The 20,176-nt window shown below is 36.2% G+C and overlaps 2 protein-coding genes across 2 annotated transcripts in view; both read left to right on the forward strand.

Annotated features, from left to right (window-relative positions):
* The window catches only part of LOC145240279 (uncharacterized), an 88,862-nt gene extending 84,740 nt beyond the window's left edge, over window positions 1-4,122 (forward strand). The window contains exon 7 of the mRNA XM_080103861.1: window positions 4,109-4,122. Coding sequence (XP_079959987.1) covers window positions 4,109-4,122 — 14 coding nt within the window. The remainder of the gene's footprint in view (window positions 1-4,108) is intronic.
* A 9-nt stretch (window positions 4,123-4,131) lies between these two features.
* The window catches only part of LOC145240168 (uncharacterized), a 98,194-nt gene continuing 82,149 nt past the window's right edge, over window positions 4,132-20,176 (forward strand). Inside the window, exons 1-2 of the mRNA XM_080103757.1 lie at window positions 4,132-5,111; window positions 8,547-9,476. Coding sequence (XP_079959883.1) covers window positions 4,143-5,111; window positions 8,547-9,476 — 1,899 coding nt within the window. The 5' untranslated portion in view covers window positions 4,132-4,142. The remainder of the gene's footprint in view (window positions 5,112-8,546; window positions 9,477-20,176) is intronic.

A 20,176-nucleotide genomic window follows, 5' to 3' on the forward strand; every position in this document is an offset into this window, starting at 1 on the left:
ACTGCAGGCCTCTGATTTTTGTCCATCAACCACTACTCTTATGAGCCTATCAGAGAGAAATGATTTAATGATAGAGAGAATATTTCTAGTTATACCCTAGCTGGAGATCTTGTGAAGTAGGCCTTTATGCCATACCTTGTCGAAGACCTTTGATATGTCAAGAGCAATTGCCCTGGAAAGGAAGCCTTTGTCAAGAGATTCACTAATCCTATGAGATATAACCGTTAGCACATCTGCTGCAGATCTTGCAAAACGGAAACCATATTGCGTGTCACTAAGAAGGTTATTTCTGCTGAGGTAGTTGACTAGTTCTCTATTTAATATGGATTCCAGCAACTTACTCATGACACACAGGAGACTTATTGGTCTTTACTGAGAGGGAGAGGACTTATCACTTGAGTTCTTAAATACAGGGCATACTGATGACGTTTTCCAGGGTGTTGGAAAGCACTTCTGCTTAAGGCAACGTTTAAACAGTTTCGTAAGTATGGGAGCAAGTTCTGGTTGAAGCTTTTTTAACACTATAATTGGGATGCCGTCAGGGCCAGTAGCTTTACTGGAATCAAGGTTCTTGATTAGCTTGGCGACCTCACGCACAGATATTTGTATGTTACCTAGCATGCTCTATGTTATAGGAGGAAATATGGGGAGTTGGTGGCCTTCGTCGCATAGGATAGAATTAGCTGCAAAGTTCTTGGCAAATAGTTTGGCCTTGTCTGAAGCTGACAAGATGACCTCTGGTCCGTTGATAATGGTTGGGATAGAATGCACACTTCTGTTCAGGATCCTATTTGTTATTTGCCAAAACTGGTGGGAACCAAGCCACTGCTCAGCTACTTTGGATTTAACAGACTGGGCATAGAGCTCTCTTGCATTTTTTATTACTCTTTTACAGTGGTTGCTGGTGTTCCTGAAAGCAGCTTTAGTCTCAGTGCATCTATTACGTTGGTAGTTATGGAAAAAGTGATTCCTGTGCGCGATGGCAGCAGCACATTCTGGGGAGAACCATGGCTGGTTGTTAGGTTTTTGTTGGAATTTTTTAGATGGTATGAATTGGTCTATGCCTACAATTAACCATTCGGTCAGGTCCGTACTATAGAGAACACATCCTTTTTAAACATGGAATGCAGAGGTAAATCAGATATAAATGTACGGGAGTTATCCCAATCAGCCATGGAGTATCGGTATACAGTACGGCAGAGGGATACGTCTGGGGACTTATTACATTTTATTTTCATCTTAACTGATACGACGGAGTGGTCGGAGGATCCTAGAGGAGAAAGAACGGAACATGAACATAGCTCAGGGGAAGTTGAGAGAAAAAGGTCTAGAAGGCTTGCATATTGACCTGTAGTATCGGGCACACGGGTGGGCTCGCGAACAATCTGGGTGAGGTCATAAGCAATGGCATAATCATGACAGAACCTCCCCTCATTGTTCGTCTTATTTTAGTGGGTCAGCCATTCCACGTTATGGACGTTGAAGTCGCCACAGATGTGGATGTTAGCCGAGGGATGTGCAGACAGGATTTGCTATATTTTCTCAGATATACTCTTAAAGATAGTAACTCCGCTGGTATGGGGCCGATAGAGGGCAAATATAAATGCAGTGGTGTAAGCAAGTGCAACCCGGAAGCACATATAGGGTAAATTAGGATCTTCTCTAGAGATATCCCTGCCACATGGGAAGCCATCTTTAATGTAGGCACATATTCCATGGCCATGGCGATCTTGGGGGTCAGATTTAGATGTTAAGTTATAGATAATATATACAAGTAATAAGTAAAAACATTAATATATACAAGTAATAAGTATAGAGATAGATATACATTAATATATAGTAATAATTAGTAATGAATGGTGATACTTACAACTAGAAATAAAAATTGGTTTAAGGCTCCTAAAATTTGTACTAGAATTATCCGTAAGGACCTGTGGCGCAGTGGTTAGAGTACTGAGAAAAATCAATTGTAAAAGTGATATTCTCCTGAGGGTTGAAGGTTCAATCCTCAGTGTGGGCGACTGAAATATACATTTGCGAATTACTTAGGACCTCTATCCAGTCATGGCTGACGGAACAAGAGCATGTTATTCCCATGAAGTAAATAAAGGGTTCCGCTCGAAATTCCGTCCAAATTCCCGAGTTTGACAGAAATATTCCTGAGTTCGACAAGATACACCTGAAGAAGGTCGGAGGTTATATTGACCGAAACGTTGTGAGAATAGTAGTCCGATGAATAATGGAATCCTTTATTTAATCAAGAGGTAGCATGCTCTCACTCTCTCATATTCTTTTCATTGTTTTGACTCTCGAGTGTGTATCTGTTGATATCTTATATGCTGTTATATAATGATGTAGTTATCGGTTGATTAACTGTGTCTAACTGTGTCGGATATATACTCGAGAGTAAAAACAATGATAAGAATATTCTGTTGTAATAGCCCTAGTCCTAAGTAATTCGCAATTGTACTTTTTTTAAGTGTCGCCCACACTGAGGTTTGAACCTTCGACCTCAGAAACACAATAGGACTTGATCAGTACAAAAACAAATATAAATGAAAGAAACTGTTATTTCTTCTCATGGAATTAGGCAAGCCATTCAGAAAACATTGTAGGCCACAGATTATTATTAACTAAACTAAACTAAACTAAACAAATACAAGATTCGTTTGTTTTTGTAAGGATGCACATATTGAAAGAGATCTAGTTGTTGTTCTGACTTTTTGATAACTGAATATGATCACATACATTATCACATTATCGTTGTTTTATGGTAAATCATTCTCCTCTTAATCCCCCTCCTTTTTTTTTACAAGTGAGTCACCACTTATCAAGGTCCGAGGGCCACTGAAGGATAATGATTAATGGAAGTACAGTGGTCATCGGGATAACCAGTGTAGTAATTGTTAGTAGGGGAAATTAGGTATAATTTGATTATTTAAAGAAGCGGTTCAACAAGAACTTGTTTAAATTGGACTTGAATACGACCATATTATAGTCAGTCGGAAAGCAGACCAGCAGAACAGAATTCCACAGGCAGGCAGTTCTAGCAAAGAAGTTTTATTTATGGAATCTGTGTTTAGATTTAGGCACATATAGAAAGTGGGGGAAATTGTTGATAGTGGTTGTAGCTAGACGAGTTCTTTTTATGATAAGGAGGAACTATAGATTGAAGTGCTGTGAAAAGAACGATAGAGCAGTGAAATGGCGATGGTCTACTTATTTTGTGCAGGGTGGAACAATAAATTTTTCGCCCCTAAGAAAACAACACTACAGCTTTATTTTAAAACTTTTATTGAAAAAATCAATTCAGGTAACATGATTATGTAGTAGAGCTGGCATCTATTCAATGTAGCCGCCTTCAACCTCAATCAATGCTTCGATACAGGTCCGGAACTGGGAGCATGCCTTTTCCACATGTGCTGGCAATACTCAGCAGATGGCAGCGACCAGGTTGACAAGTGTGTTCATAACTACTGGACGATGTGAGAGCAATCTTTGTCGTCATAACCAGACAAGAGTTGAATCAAAGCATGCATCTAATATGCGCTTGGCTATCCTCAGTGTTAAGAGAAGTGTCAGGTTTTGGAAATGTGAGGCCCTAAAATATTCTACTTATGAGTGTTTTATTCAAATATAAGTGTTTCAAATGAAATTGAGTAAAGAGGAGGATATGGCTGGGTAAAATTCCATAATTTATCTTTTAAAGGCATAATATACTTACGGTAATGACTGGAAAGGAATGCATAAAACTTAGAAACATCTATCATTATACTAAATATGAGTTAATTAACATATGTTTTTGCCTTTTTTTTGATAACACAAAACTCATTCTAAAATATACTTTAGTTCTGGGATTAAGTACGTTTGAAAAAAAAAAATTGTGTTTTAAGCTGTAATTTATAATTAACTGAACGCTTCACCTATTTTTCTCTGTTAGCTATCTATGTATTTCAGAGTTACTGACTCCACTATGTCTCGAGGCCTTATCTAATCAAGTTTATATATAAATCTGGCTCTGGTCAAGGCTGATGCACAACAATGAAAAGTATATACATATTTCTAATGCTTTTTATTGTATTTTTTTTTCTTCTTCTTATATTTTCAGATTGCTACGGTTGAACCTCTTCGACCCCGTACTGATGTCAGATCTACAAGAGGAATTGGTATCAAAACAAAGAACAGAAAACAGGAAGTATTTGTCGACTGTAGCGCCACCATCTTCTCCAAGATTCGGATCACCGACACCGCAGGCTGACACTGCATGCTTATCAGTTCACCAAATAAATCCCAATGCCGACATCTCTACGTCAAACATGAGTTGCAGTGATGGCAATACAAATACTCCCCAAGTTACTGCAAGGCAAGCAGCATCTTCATCCAAGAACGTTCCCGTTGTTGATCAATACGATTTGTTAAGCGTTCCATCTTCGCCGCATTTATCTTCCACTAATGTTCAAAACACTGAGGAGCACACAAACAAAGTTCTGGAAAATTACCCGAAAGACAACACGCATTTACATAATGGAGGCCCTTCTTCATTTGAAGAAGCGCTTTCATACAAGGAACCCAACTCTGATGTACGAGTCAGATCTGTACAGCTTCTTTGCACTCACTCGGGTAGATTAAGACACACGGCTACCCTAGTAGAAACATACCCGATGAATTTCCCCACGTTTCCTGATAAAGAAGCAACCAGAAACGTCACCACGGCAACCAATAAGGTGTTTATATCCAAAAGCAATTACAAACCAATCAGAATGGTTTATGAAGAGAAAGGCCCGTACAAGATGCAGGAATCAGGTCAACCAGTAACCGGACCCAATATGCAAAGGTATCTGAGTTATCTGCAAATGAAACAGATGAAACTAAAGAAGGAAAGAGGTATGAGCCCCCAGGTGTCAGCTTCTTCACTGTCACTAGAAGATGGCATTTATAAAACTATAAAAACCTATCACTTCAACCCTAAAGGGTTGCAAGAGACTGTACAGAAAATGTTGCTCTGCAAGAATTCTTCTCCCGAAAAGAGACCGATGACCTCCAGCTCTGAGTCCTCCAGAAATAAACCATTATGGAAAACAAGACCTCAAAGCGGACCATCTAGAATTTACGTGAGTTTTCATGCATATATTTTCAAGGTTAAGAGGTAATCATGCTGTTTCTTGAATCATGTAAATTTCTTGGAAAGACGATTGTATATTTTTAAAGTACTTATACAGTTTAATCAAGACATTAAAAAATGAAAATATAGAAAAAAGGTTATATTGTACGTATCCGTTATGGAACGAAGTTCTTCGAAAAAAAAAAATTCACTTAATTTCATAAAGTAGTTTTTTTTTTTTTTTTACAGCGAAAAAACAATTTGTTATGATACCGAGCAATTCTTTTTTAATTCTAAGTCTGAACTCCAATCTTTGGTCCCCCCTCGCCAATCTTTCACGAAAAACACACGTCTAGCTGAATCCACTGTGAAAAATTTCCCCCACTCTTTATCTGTGCCTAAATCAAAACGTGGATTCCATGAACAAAGCTTCTTTCTTAGAACTCCACGCCTGTGGAACTCTGTTCCGTCTGCCTGCTCCCCACCTGACTACAACTTGGATGTCTTCAAGTCCAACGTTAACAAATTCCTAATGAACCGCCTCCTTAAGTAAACACTTCATCAAATCTCCACACTAACGTACTGTACTTGCAATAACCCTTATCCTTGAGTGGCTTCCGGGCCTTGATAAATGGTGACCTCCGTGTAAAAAGAAAAAAAAAAAAATTAAAGTTTTATGATATGTTTTTTTTTTCAATTGTAAGGTTAAAGTATGGAATAGATACAAAACACCCTCCCCTCCTCATGTTAAGAATGTCTTTTAAAATAATAACGTTATTATTTCAGCACAGATCAATAATGATTATGACGTGCTGAATCAATTTAGTATGATGTATGAAATAAGAGAAAAAAAGACAAATTTTAAGTAAAGTAGTCCACACATTAACATAGATGGGAGATATAAAGCTTGGAACAAAGAAATAGGTAAGACATAAACAAGTAAAATCTTTTTGTGATTTATATAAAAAATAATTTATTTAAAATAAATATTTTAATTATTCGAAATAAATAATTTTTACATAATTCACTAAAAAACTTCTCTTTGTTTGATCTCTTCAATGTTCTTATTTTTATATCCGCCAATCGGCCGGTGTGTCTACTAATTTACTAATTAAAATTATTTTTCCAATTATATACATAATACTAAATTGATTTTAACACCATTACTTTCAGCGTGTCATAATTAAAATAATTAAATAAAAACATATATAATTTTGAACCTACTGTATATCGTCTTTCAGATAAAATTACATATGTCGGGAAACGACATGACGACCACTAAAGACTTAAATTATTATTGTTCTAGAATTTTTTAGATGACAATTGAGAATTTGTATTTGGATTATTCGGACTACCATTCTCATCTTGGTTATTATTCTCACAATGTTTCGGCCGATGTAATCGCCAATATTCTTCAGGTGTATCTTTTCAAACTTGTAAATCTTTATGGCGAACTCTGGCATCTATATTGAATTTCGGACTGAGCCCTTTATTTAATCCGCAGGAGTAAATTGTTCTTTTTCTGTCAGTCATGATCGAGTAGAAGTGTTAATTATTTTTTGTTGTGCTCCTGTAAGGGCGCAGAAGAAAGACACAACTAGTGGAAGTAAAATATATTGAACAGAAAAGCAAATAAAACAAAGTAAGAAGGTATCTGTCAGTCTGCCGACCAAGTGTGCATGACTTGTGCATAAACTGTGAACAACGCCAAGAGACATAGTCTTCCGATCTTTATAATAAGTGGAAGAGTTTATTATTATCCGTAAGGTGGGCACCACCACAACAATTTTATGTAATTTTTAGTTACAATCACCAGTAGTAAGGGCTGATCCATCAACCTCCGGAAGATAAGAATAGTAGTCTGAATAATACAAATCTATATATTAATACAATAGCGTGTGTGTTATTTTGCTATTTATTTATTTTCTGTGTCACGCTTACATCCGAGGCGTTTAATTATTATGGACTTCCATTTCTTGTAATAAATAATTTTACAAAGAATTCTTCATAAGTTTTGATTTCGGTTTCGATTATAGCTGATGCACCAAAGTCATGAATATATATATATATTTTTTTTTAAATTGCAACTTTATAATATATAAAAATCAATATAACATTAACTCTATAATAATATATACGAAATCTGCCAGAATTAAAATATATTTAAGAGTACCGTACGACCGGGCTTTGCCGGGCTTTCCTGCTAGCTTAGATAAATACTTTTGCAGTTTTTACAAAAAAGCTACAATAATATAAGAGTGTCTCCATTTACACTAAACATCTACAGAATGCCAACATCAATATATAACATGTGAATGAGTCCCCTGTGGAATTTCCACAGGTCCAGCTGGTAAAAATGTAATGTATTTAATACGGATATGGTCTCTTCTTCTTCTTCTTCTTCTTCTTCTTCTTCTTCTTCTTCTTCTTTTAATGTGTTTCTTCCATATCATATGTGTGTTGCAAATTGGCCATGGTAGCACAAACTGCCTTTTTCCATGACGCTATATCATTTATGTTGGTTTCAATGTGCCATTACTAGAGGCCATCTTTAACAGAGTCTTTCCGATATCCAGTGATATCCAAGAGTTCGAAATAGGTGGGGCGATTAGTGAGTCCAAAAAGAGTTCCGTAAGTTATCCTTTGGAATCTCTTGAAATGAAAAGTCCTTCTCTAACCCCGGATATTTTTTAAAGGGATTCCAAAGGATATCTTACGGAACTCTTTTTGGACTCACTAATCGCCCTACCTGTTGTGAACTTTTGGATGTCACCACTTATTATTTAAAAGCAACTCTATTGGTTATCTTCGTTAGTAGCATGTATAAGAGAGAAACGGGTCAGGAGCTGAAAGTGTTCTTTTTGGAAACGTAGATTGGATATAAGAAAGACTTGTTGAAAGAGAGAATAGTTCAGTGTTTGTGCGTGCTTGTATTTGTAGTAGTTGTGAAAAGAGTTTCTGATGTGGAGATGTAGATTAGACAGGCCAGTTTAATGAGAAAAAATGAGAAAAGTGTGCATGTATATACATGCTAGAGTCCCATGGTAGGAAAGAGAGTATGTATGTGAACCACACGTGGAAGCAAGTCGGTGTTTGAAGATAGCCACGTTGGCTTGTTTGTACTAACGTTAGCCCAGGACACAAAGGGCCCAGGCGATGTCTGCTGCTAACCAAGGGAGAGAAGAGAGAGAGAGAGAGAGAGCTGTTGCTGGTTTCACGGTTTATACACTCGATCACGTGACTGAGAGTTGGCTTGTGGTTGGACAAACCAGGAAGAAAATAGATTTAAAAGCTCGAACCACGAGAATTAGCTCCTGCTAATGTGCTTGTTGCAATTTTTCGTCTGCTACAATTACCTCAGACAAAGTTTTTGAAAAGATTTTTTTAATCATGAGTCTATCATATGATACACACCATTCTTTTTTTTTTTTTTTTTTTTTTTCAGACTGGTCGCAATACTTTCCGAAAATCTTCTGGCGCCAAATCCTCAGAAAAAACCAAAGAGTCCGAAAAAAGAAAAAACCAAGGTACCAATGATAGGGAACCAGAGCAACCTAAAGTGGTTACGGAGCAACAGAATCCACTTGGTGAAGAAAAAGATGAAGATGACAACCCAGTCTCCATGGAAACGCAACCAAGTCAGATAATTCCCAGAGTACATTTTGAAAGTAAACCGAATAACAGAAATGTGTTTTTGAATTCTATTCTGAAGAAAAACACCCAGGAAACCAATTCTAGTTTAAGTGGATTTGATTTTAAAGAAAAAGCCTCAACTTGTGTGGAAACCGTTAAAAACATATCAGCTGATGAACCTTATAAAAACAATGCAAACAAATTCGAAAAACAATCGAGCAAAAAAGAAAAAACAATTAGTTACTCTGATACGAACCACTTAAAAAAACATAAGGAATTACAAGATCTAAGAGTTACCCCAAATTCTGTTAGAAGTTGTTATGGAAATGAGTTTGGTAAAAGAACTGAAAGACAAAGCGAAATTCTTTTTAACGGAATCGGTGCTTCTAGTGATTCTGGTCGCAGTTTTAAAGAGGTTTCGTTTGAGGAAGCACAGAAACGGTTGGAAACAGGGGTCAGCATCATTCCAACCGAAACCCCTAAAAATATTCTAAAGAAAGGCAATAAAGTAGAAAAGAAAAGGGTTTCCTTTAACGAACAGAAAAGCGATTCCTTGTTAGCCACCTCGTCGTTAGATCCTGCAATTTCTTCAGAAAAGGAATCAGTTTTGGCAAAAGAGATAAACAAAAATAACCCAAGTAGTCATCCGGAAGTAATAAAACATGAGACAGCAAATGGAATTAGTGAGAAAGAGGCCCAACATTATCTTACTACAACAAAATATATGCAAGCTGACAAAAAGGTAAGAACTTTTAATTTTCTACTTACATTATTAAAAAGGGGGCACTTCTGCATTATGCGGACGGCGCCATTTTTTGTGCGTTTCACTAAACTGTCGACAGGTGGTGCTTCTCGGATATTTTCTTACAGTGACGATTTTACTTTCATTCAAAAAATGTTAAAAAAAAAAATCCAATGTTGCTTTAATTCGAAAAATGTTTTATTTAAATTATTAAATTGTTCGAAAAAAAAAATCCAATTTTACTTTCATTCAAAAAAATGTTTAAAAAAAATTTTAATGTTTTTTTAATTGGAGAAATGTTTTATTTAAATTATTAAATTATTCGAAATAAAAATCCAATTTTACTTTCATTCAAAAAATGTTAAAAAAAAATTCCAATGTTGCTTTAATTCGAAAAATGTTTTATTTAAATTATTAAATTGTTCGAAAAAAAAAAATTCAATTTTACTTTCATTCAAAAAATGTTTTAAAAAAAATTCCAATGTTGCTTTAATTCGAAAAATGTTTCATTTAAATTATTAAATTGTTCGAAAAAAATCCAATTTTACTTTCATTCAAAAAATTTTTTTAAAAGAGTTCATATATTGCTTTAATTCGAAAAATATTTTATGTAAATTATTAAATTGTTCGAAAGAAAATCCAATTTTACTTTCATTCAAAAAATGTTTTAAAAAAATTAAAATGTTGCTTTAATTCGAAAAATGTTTCATTTAAATTATCAAATTGTTCGAATAAAAAATCCAATTTTACTTTCATTCAAAAAATGTTTTAAAAAAATTCCACTGTTGCTTTGATTTGAAAAATGTTTTATTTAAATTATTAAATTGTTCGAAAAAAAATCCAATTTTACTTTCATTCAAAAAATGTTTAAAAAAAAATTCCAATGTTGCTTTAATTCGAAAAATATTTTATTTAAATTATTAAATTGTTCGAAAAAAAATCCAATTTTACTTTCATTTAAAAAATGTTTTAAAAAAATTCAAATGTTGCTTTAATTTGAAAACGTTTTATTTAAATTATTAAATTGTTTGAAAAAAAAATCCAATTTATTTTCATTCAAGAAATGTTTCGATAAAAAAAATATCCAAATGTTGCTTTAATTCCAAAATTATTTTATTAAAATTATATTTTTTTCACGCAAAATGTTTAAATAAATGTTTTTACAATTGATACATTTTTTATAAAGTAAATGTTTTGGTTTTCAAATATTTTTGTCTTCGGAAAAAAAAAATCTTGTTTTTTTTTATTTATTAGCCTATTCATTTGACCAAGAAGAAATTGGAGTTATCGCCCCCTAACAATGGCGCCGTCCGTGTAATGCAGAAGTGCCAAAAAGGGGACGTACAATTCCCATATACATTTTTCGAGAGATTTTTCTGTATCCTAGTCATTTACCAGGGAGAATATCTTGGTTTGTCCGTGTTGTGGGGATGTTTCTTGAAGGCTGTTACGTCCTGGGTGCAGCCATCAGCTCTATTGGGGGAGTAAACAATATACATATATGCTGCGAACGTGTTATGTCGTCGGCTACATTTGCTGGTGGGTCCTTCTCTGTCAGCGTCATAATTGACAGAACCGCCGTGCTATCAGCAACAAAGATATTTTCTAATAATATATATAAATTCTTTATTTAACCCTTGGGCTACGATGGTATTTTTACACACAATGTCTACAATGGGTGTGAATTTTTTCACATCACATAAAATCAAGTGTAGGGGTCTTTGAAAAAGAATTTTTTTATCAAAAAACAATACAAATATTCAAACATGGGTTTCAAGCATGGGTTTCATTCATTGATTAATACAGGGCAAAGAAGAAGTCAATAGGCCTTGAACACACCATTGTTGCAGTTGTTTGTAATAGAAAACTAGGTGTGTAAAAATTAACAGCCAGGGTAGGCTAAGGGTTAAACAATCAAGGAACATCTTAACTCCAGACCCGACTTTGACAAAGTTAAGATTTCAACTTTATACGTTTGCTGCGGACAGAGTCCAAGCTTCAACATTTATGCCCCTCACTGATTGCGATTGGATCCCCACTGAATTACAATTTTTCCCTCATTGAAAGAGAAAGAAACAGAGTGATAGAATGAGAGAGAAAAAGAGAGGAAGAGGGAGATAAATAGATATTAAAATTATTTTGTTTTTCAAGCAGACTTGACCTTTTTGCGCCTGTGTATCCTGATTACGTTGAGATTTTATAAACATCTGTCAATTTTCAAGCTGGCTGTGTGCTGATATTTTGAAATGTCAAACCCCGGCGACAAGAAAATAGGGGCCGAAGGCTTTTACATCCTGGTCGCGAGGGAATAAACGGTAAAACATAGACAATAACACATCCCTTACATTAAAGGATTGATATGTTGTTGGCTGCGTTTGCTAGTGAAGCTTTTCTCTGGGTCTTCTGTTGGCCCTGTTAATGGTAGGACCGCTATGCTGGAATTGAACTCTGCATTAAATGAGCGACAGGCACATTTTCTTGTAGAAATAGAAATTTATTGAACATTTAAGGAGCATTTTATAAGAACTCGAGAGTTGGCTGAGCTGAGGACTGAACCGCCGTGAACGACATCCAAAACCTAATGTTTGTGACTCATGATCGGATCTCAATTAAATTACCATCCTTCCCTCATGGCAAAACATGAGAGAGATAGGAAGAGAGAGATATTAAGAGGAGAGAGAAGAGAAAAAAGAAGAGAGAGAAATGGGGGAGAAACAGAAAGATACATGAATATCTATCTATATAATTATAAAACTCAGATCAGCTTGCTTGGGCGTTTAAACCGTCCATCCGGTTTCTGCCTTCCGGTTTCAAAAGATTCATCTGCTTACCTATTTCGTGGCTGCCCTATCTTAAGTCCGATATTAAAAGCCACTGCTGCTATTCAAAGCATGCACGAGATCAACAATTTGTTTTTTTTTTAACTTATTTCAACGTGTTTTCCTTACAAATAAATGTATAGTTGAAAATATATCTTCTCAACCGAAAGTATTTCTGCATCCGCATGAATCTAATTGAGATCGAATTAGAATTTGAATTTGAAAAGGAAAAAGACATCAATATGGCAGATATCCAGATTGAAAAGAAAAGGCAGAAGAATTTTTTTGACCTGTATTTTCTTTTAATTAATGAGTCACTGTGCAGCAAGACTAAAAAGCCTCTTAATGATAAGAGCTAATAAGAAAGATAGATTAACAGTTAAATAGAGATGAGTGCTATGAGAGGATTGCAAATTTACACACATCTATTCAAAACAATCATCGACCAAGAAAACAGTAATTCTTATCCCTTTGTCAAAAATATTGCTTAAGTACTGAAGGATTAAGCGTGAAGGGATGAGAGTTACGGGGATGCTGAAAATAAGACCAAGATGCGTTTTCTACTCTCTTCAGACAAATTTTTAAATATGGGCTTCTGTAACTGGCATATTGTGGTGGGCATCATGAGGCTGGACCTGGATCGAGCAGTGGAAATAACCCAGGCTTGTCTTATCCCTGTCATATAAAGGTTCATCTTTGCCTGTTGTGTAACTTTAAAATTAAGGAAATTTTGAAATCATAGATGACTAGCAGGAAGTAAACTCACTACCTAAGAGAAAAAAAAAATGACTTGTTATTGCATTATAATAAGCAAATCTGATCACGTTGGTGTCACCAAATTTAATTGGAGGATGATTGGTCTGGAAGAATATCAAGATGAAGAAAGTCACTTGGTAGAGTTGGCCATGTCTAGTTACATCTGACTGAAATTGAATATTGAATAAGAAAAAGATCACCGTCTTCCATAAAAAAAAAAACAAGCATCTCCACCAAAACATGACTCAAATTTTATTCAAGGGGAACACTGGAACTAAATAGTTGCAAGATAAACTGGCTTATGTCACAGACAGAATTTGATATCCATATCCTGCAGTTCCATCTTTTTTTTTTTTTTTTACAAGGTAGTCACCACTTATCAAGGAGATAAGGGTTATTGTGTATACAGTACGTTAGCGTTGGAGATTTGATAAAGTGTCTTACTTAAGGAGGCTATTCATCAGGAATTTGTTTATGTTGGACTTGAAGACATCCAGGTTGTAGTCAGGTGGGAAACAGGCAACCGCAACAGAGTTCCCCAGGCGTGCACTTCTAAGAAAGAAGTTTTGTTCATGGAATCTACGTTTTGATTTTGGCACAGATAAGGAGTGGAGAAAATTTTTGACAGGTGCTAGGCGGGTGTTTATTGTGAAAGATTGTCGAGGGGGGACCAGAGATTGGAGTTCAGACGAGCACCTGCCATAGTGGTAACGATAAAACAAAGAAAGGCTCGCAACCTCTCTTCTATGGGAGAGAGGTTGCAGGGAAGCGAAAGGGCATCACCCACTAGGCCACAAAGCCTATTTTGTACACTGTCAAGGCAGGATAGGCTGTTTTAGCAACTCCTGCCTAGATGTGGCAGCAGTACTCCATCCTTGGACGTACTTGGCTTTTATACAGATAGAGAATTGCAACAGGGGTGAGATATCTTCTGGAGCGGTAGAAGGATCCTACCATTTTTCCAGCGACCTTGGCAACTGAGTTGATGTACGTGTTCCATTTCAGGTCAGGAGTAAAAGTCAAGCTCAGAAACTTATCAAAACATGGAGCTTCCCCTAGATGAGAGCCGTCCATTTCAATTGATGCCAGATGGGAATCAGAACGTTGATGATGTAAAGATAGGAGCTTGGTTTTAAATTCATTAAAAGTAACCAACCACCTCTTCCTCCACTGTACCACGCGCTCAAGATCAGAGGATAGAGAATCTGAGAGAACTTTGTCATTTACGGCCTTTGATGTGTTGCCATAGATGGTCGTGTCATCAGCATAGATGTCAACGAATGATTTAAGTATGTGTTTTGGGAGGTCATTGATATGTGAGAGTTGGGCCTAGGATGGACCCCTGAGGGACTCCAACATTAATATTGAAGGCCTCTGATTTCTGCCCATCAACCACTACTCTTATGAGCCTATCAGAGAGAAATGATTTAATGATCGAGAAAATATTTCCAGTTATACCGTAGGCCTTTGATATGTCAAGAACAATTGCCTTAGAGAGGAAGCCTTTGTCAAGAGATTCGCTAATCCTATGAGATATAACAGTTAGCACATCTGCTGTAGATTTGGCAGAACGGAAACCATATTGCATGTCACTAAGAAGATTATTTCTGCTGAGGTGGTTGACTACTTCTCTATTTAATATGGATTTCAGCAGCTTACTCATGACACACAGGAGACTTATTGGTCTGTACTGAGAGGGAGATGACTTATCACCTGAATTCTTAAATACAGGGCATACTGATGAGATTTTTCAGGGTGTTGGGAAACACTTCTCTTTAAGGCAACACTTAAACAGTTTTGTAAGTATGGGGGCAAGTTCTGGTTGAAGCTTTTTCAGCACAATGATTGGAATGCCGTCAGGGCCAGTTGCTTTACTGGAATCAAGGTTCTTGATTAGCTTGGCGACCTTACGCACAGATATTTGTATGTTGCAGAGCGTGTTGTCCATTATAGGAGGCAATACGGGGAGTTGATGGCCTTCATCGCATAGGGTAGAATTAGCTGCAAAGTTCTTGGCAAATAGTCTGGCCTTATTTGATGCTGACGAGATGATCTCAAGTCGATTGATGATGGTTGGGATAGAATGCACGTTTCTGTTCAGGATCCTGTTTGCTATTTGCCAAAACTGGTGGGAACCAAGCCACTGCTCAGCTACTTTGGATTTAACGGACTGAGCATATAACTCTCTTGCATTTTTTATTACTCTTTTACAGTGGTTGCTGGCAGTCGTGAAGGCACCTTTTGTCTCAGTGCATCTATTACGTTGGTAGCTATGGAAAAAGTGATTTCTGTGTGCGATGGCAGCAGCACATTCTGGGGAGAACCATGGCTGGCTGTTAGGTTTTTGTTGGAAGTTTTTAGATGGCATGAATCGGTCTATGCCTACAATCCTTTTTAAACATGGAATGCAGGGGTAGATTGGATATAAGTTTACGGAAGCTATCCCAGTCAGCGGTAGAGTATTGATATACAGTACAGTGGAGAGGTACATCTGAAGACTTATTGCATTTTGTTTTTATATGAACTGATACAACCAAGTGGTAAGAAGATCCCAGAGGAGACAGAACGGAATTTGAACATAGCTCAAGGGAAGTTGTGAGAAAAAGATCTAGAAGGCTAGCATACTGACCGGAAGTATTGAGCACTCGCGTGGGTTCGTGGATAATCTGGGTGAGGTCATAGGCAATGGCAAAGTCATGACAGAACCTCTCCTCATCATCTGTGTTGTTAGAGTGGGCCAGCCATTCCGCAATTTGGACATTGAAGTCACTACAAATGTGGATGTTAGCTGAAGGGTGAGTAGACAGGAGGTGGTCAATTTTGTCAGATATGCTCTTAAGGATAGTAACCCCACTGTTGTGGGGGCGATAGAGAGCAAATATAAATGCAGTGGAGTAAGCAAGTGCAACCTGGAAGCACATATATGGTAAATTAGGGTCTTTTCTGGAGATATCCCTACCACACGGAAAGCCATCTTTAATGTAGGCACATATTCCATGTCCATACCGATCTTTGGGGTCAGATTTAGATGTTAAGTTAGAGTATCCTTTAATTATGGATTCGTCAAGGGAATTGGTCAGCCTAATGCCAGTTTCGCTTAGGAAGAATATGTCTGGTTTCGTCTTCTGTAATTGGGTTTCAACATCTGGAAGGTTGGAACGTAGATCCCTGACGTTGGAGAAGGAGACATGGTAGTAGGGGTCTACATTGGAAGATGGGGTTCTAGGTTTATGCATGTTATTTTTCTGGAGGTATTTCATGTTGAGGATTGGGATTTATGGAACAAGTCGACAGACTTGGTTAGAGCAGGACAGAGAAGGAAAGTAAGAGAGAAAAAGAGAGGAAGATTTTTTTTTGTAGCCATGATAAGGTAAAGCCGTAACAATTACCCACTAGTATGGCATCGAGAGGCCCCACTCGAAACTACTGCATAGTCCAGAGTCCATTCACCAAATGGCAATACAGCAGCCCCAGTATTTTGCACCTGCTGATAGGACGGCATCCTTAGTGGTTAATCCAAGGTTCGGGTCCCTCACTATCAGGCGGATAACATCAGCCCAGATGAAACGTTTCCCTCCAGCAGCTTTACTAGTGACATGGCCACAAGGATAGACATAGGAACAGAAAATTTTCGACATCTCAGGCTACTGTTCACGAAGTACTGTCGTCCTGGAGAGCAGCTTTTTCTTCACCCTTTGTCAGAAACATCACTCATTGGAAATGAGGACTGAGGGACAAATAAGAGGAAGCGAGAGTAACGAGAACTGCCGATAACGCATCCACAATGTGTTGTCTACTCTCCATTAAGGACTTATTAATATTTACTTAGTATAAGCCTGTCGCTCTAATTCGAAATTAAAGATATTTGAAGATAAATTCCCCTCCCATAATTACGAATGAAATGAAAATGGAATAGATATAGATTACTGTAATTTCCGTTTAAGAGTGTTCAGTTTTTCTTCTTCCCAAGATAAACTTCAAACAAAGTAACTATAAGGACAATTTAGCATTGAAATAATTTTAAGAATACCGGTCGGGAGTTTCCACGTGTTCAGATATTCGTTAAACTGATTTCTTCTTTGCCAAAAAGGCACTACCGTCGTGTTGGAAAGTTTGCCACTCACTGATACTTGTCATTCTCTCCTGTACGTTTCTGGCATTAGTCGGAAACAGGATAGAAAGGATGATTTGTCAGTGTGAAATGTACTTATAAACGGATTTATCTTTGACGCTTTTTTAGTAAAAAATCAGTAGGCATCGACTGCACTTATCAGTGAGGTGACAATCACATGTGTATCACTGCGCCAACCCAATTACAATTCGACATAATACAAAATATTGTGTATACACATAAACAAAAATAGGTCTGCTACAAACTAACGAATTATCTGTATTCTCATGTTTAAAAAGAATTAAGTAACGTTAGTTAAGGTCTGAAAACTGCTGACTTGGAACTGGAAGTCTCAAAGAAATTCTTTCTGACACCCCATATGAATCAAGGATTTGTCTTTGACAAGGATGAGCCACTATGATATTAACTGACCCTGCTTTGACAGATTGAGGTATTTGTTCTAGGTAGTCTCAGGCTTTACTTTTTCTCTTTTTTTTATAGCTAACCGCCTGAGGCGCCCGTATCAGTGAATGCTGATGTGACTACTCAAACATTTTTTTGCAGAGCTAGAGTGCACCACCTCTTGTGTGCTAGCCTAGATTCACCACCTTTTGGCCTTGTACAATGTATTTATGTGGTAGGAAAGAGGTTAAATACCTGGAGACAACGAAGAATTATTTTTGACACAGCATATCAATCAAGGCTACGTCCTCGACAATCAGTCCAACAAAGGGTGAGATGTTCTAGCATTAGTTGGCTCTGTTCTGTCTCCTAGAAGGTCCACCTGTCCAGGCTTTATCTTCTGTATTTTAAAATGGGTTAGTTTATAGCTAACTGCCTGAGGTGCCGCAACTAGGAAATGCTGACGGAGTCACTCAGACATTTTTTTGCAGAGCCATACTAGACCACCTCTTGTGTGCCGATCTAGTCTCCCTACTTTCCAACTCTGTGTAGAAGAAAAGAAAGAAGCAGAAAGGAGAGAAAATCTTCACTGATTGTGAGCCGCATTATTTTTTTGACTGTGACAACAAGCCCATTGTTCTTGTAATTATCCCGTGAAATTGAAATCTGAAGATGCCGTTGAAGTCAAAGTATATGTGACATCCTGATCGAGTTTCGACACTTTTTCTCAAATATAAACGAACGTGCAACCAGTTCGTTGCTAGCGATCGTCTTCTCTATTATCTACAAATAAAAATGAAGTTATTGTGTTTCTTTCTGACGGGATGTCACTCAATTGGAAACATGCGGTAACTTGTCTTTGATGTTAGTCTGCCTCACACAACGCCATGTTCAGAAACAACCCCCCCCCCCAAAAAAAGAAAAAAACACTCGAAAAGGTCAATTTATTTAATAAAGAAAAAATACAAAACCATTATTTAATTTAGGCATAACGCCCTGTTGAATTTTGGGGATGGAGGGGATGTCGAGTTTCAGTCTTTTTGAGAACAAAACCTTAGTTAGATTCTTTTACCAAAATACCGCATTCATTTCTATGATTTTAAGCAAGGCCAAGCACTGGGTATTTTTGGAGTGTCCTTGTGATGGTACCTCTGTGCCTGGCTAATAAAGGAATACAAGTTGGACAATAAGCGGAGTCTATTTTCACTTTAAAGTGACTGTTTCATTTTTTTTAGCATATCTGTTTGTTTATATGAAAGAAATGTTAGGAATAATTAAAAGAAAGACTATTCTTGTGTTGATAAATAAAAGAAGGTCTCTATACTACGTCGATGTTTCGCAAAAGTGGTCTTCCCTATACTGCCCAAACGGTGCAGCTTGAAAAATCTTGCAGAATTATAACAATATTGCAAAGGACTGCGTAAAAAAAAATGCGAGAAACTTGTTGCATGAGCACATGCTTCAAGGACCAGCAAATAAAAATAACAAGCAGAAGTATAAAACAACAAATTTAACCTGTTCTGATAATCTTAGCAAAATGTTGATATCATGAATTCTGTTTGTTATGGCCTCTGATTTGTGACCTTGACCTCGATCTTTATTTTTATACTTTTGCATATGACGAATTAAATTAAAACAAATTAAATATTATATATATATATATATATATATATATATATATATATATATATATATATATATATATATATATAATTTTTAATTTGTTTTAATATATATATATATATATATATAAAAGAGCAAATAGTTAATAAAACATATTAAAATTAAATATTATATATATATATATGTGTGTATATATATATATGTGTATATATAAGAGAAAATAGTTAATAAAACATGTTAAAAACACTTTGAAAAAGAGCTAAAAACATATTTAATCTGAAAAGGAAACACTTATTAAGTGGATAGTTCTTAATCCGCGGAGTTACGAAGAAATACTTTCCTTCTCATCAGAGGGTAGGAATTTGCAAAATGCGGGATCGGATTTTGCATGCAAAAGTATTTGATGAAACTGCAAATAAGTCAAAGATCTTACTTGATAACAAAAAGTGAAGCATAGAGAATAGGGTGATATATATATATATATATATATATATATATATATATATATATATATATATATATATATATATATATATATATATAATATGTGTGTGTGTATATGTGTGTGTGTATATCTATATAATTATAAAACTCAAATAACCTTGTAACGAGTGTTCTAACCCAACATCCGGTTTACAACTTCCGGTTGTGCATGCGTACATAAACATAAACCATAACAGCGTAAACAAATAAACACAAATCACTGAACCAGTTTCGTTCGAACAAACGGCCGTCCTTAGAAAAGCGAATATCTTAAATTTATTGAAAAAAAACCTTCAAGATATGGAAAGCAAACGCAAAAATTTAAATAATACGTATAATCATCGACCTGCTTCATATATACGATATATATTATACTAAATAATCAACGCGACAATAAAACGTATTGTTTTACTGTGTACGCTTTCAGCATCCCAATTTTTTTCGTGTTTAAATTATCCAAATAAACAATTGTTAATACTTTCTGCTTTTTTTTTACATTTCCGTAT

This window comes from Euprymna scolopes, chromosome 19, assembly GCF_053919585.1.
Source record: "Euprymna scolopes isolate OS-2025 chromosome 19, ASM5391958v1, whole genome shotgun sequence".
Lineage (NCBI taxonomy): Eukaryota > Metazoa > Mollusca > Cephalopoda > Sepiida > Sepiolidae > Euprymna > Euprymna scolopes.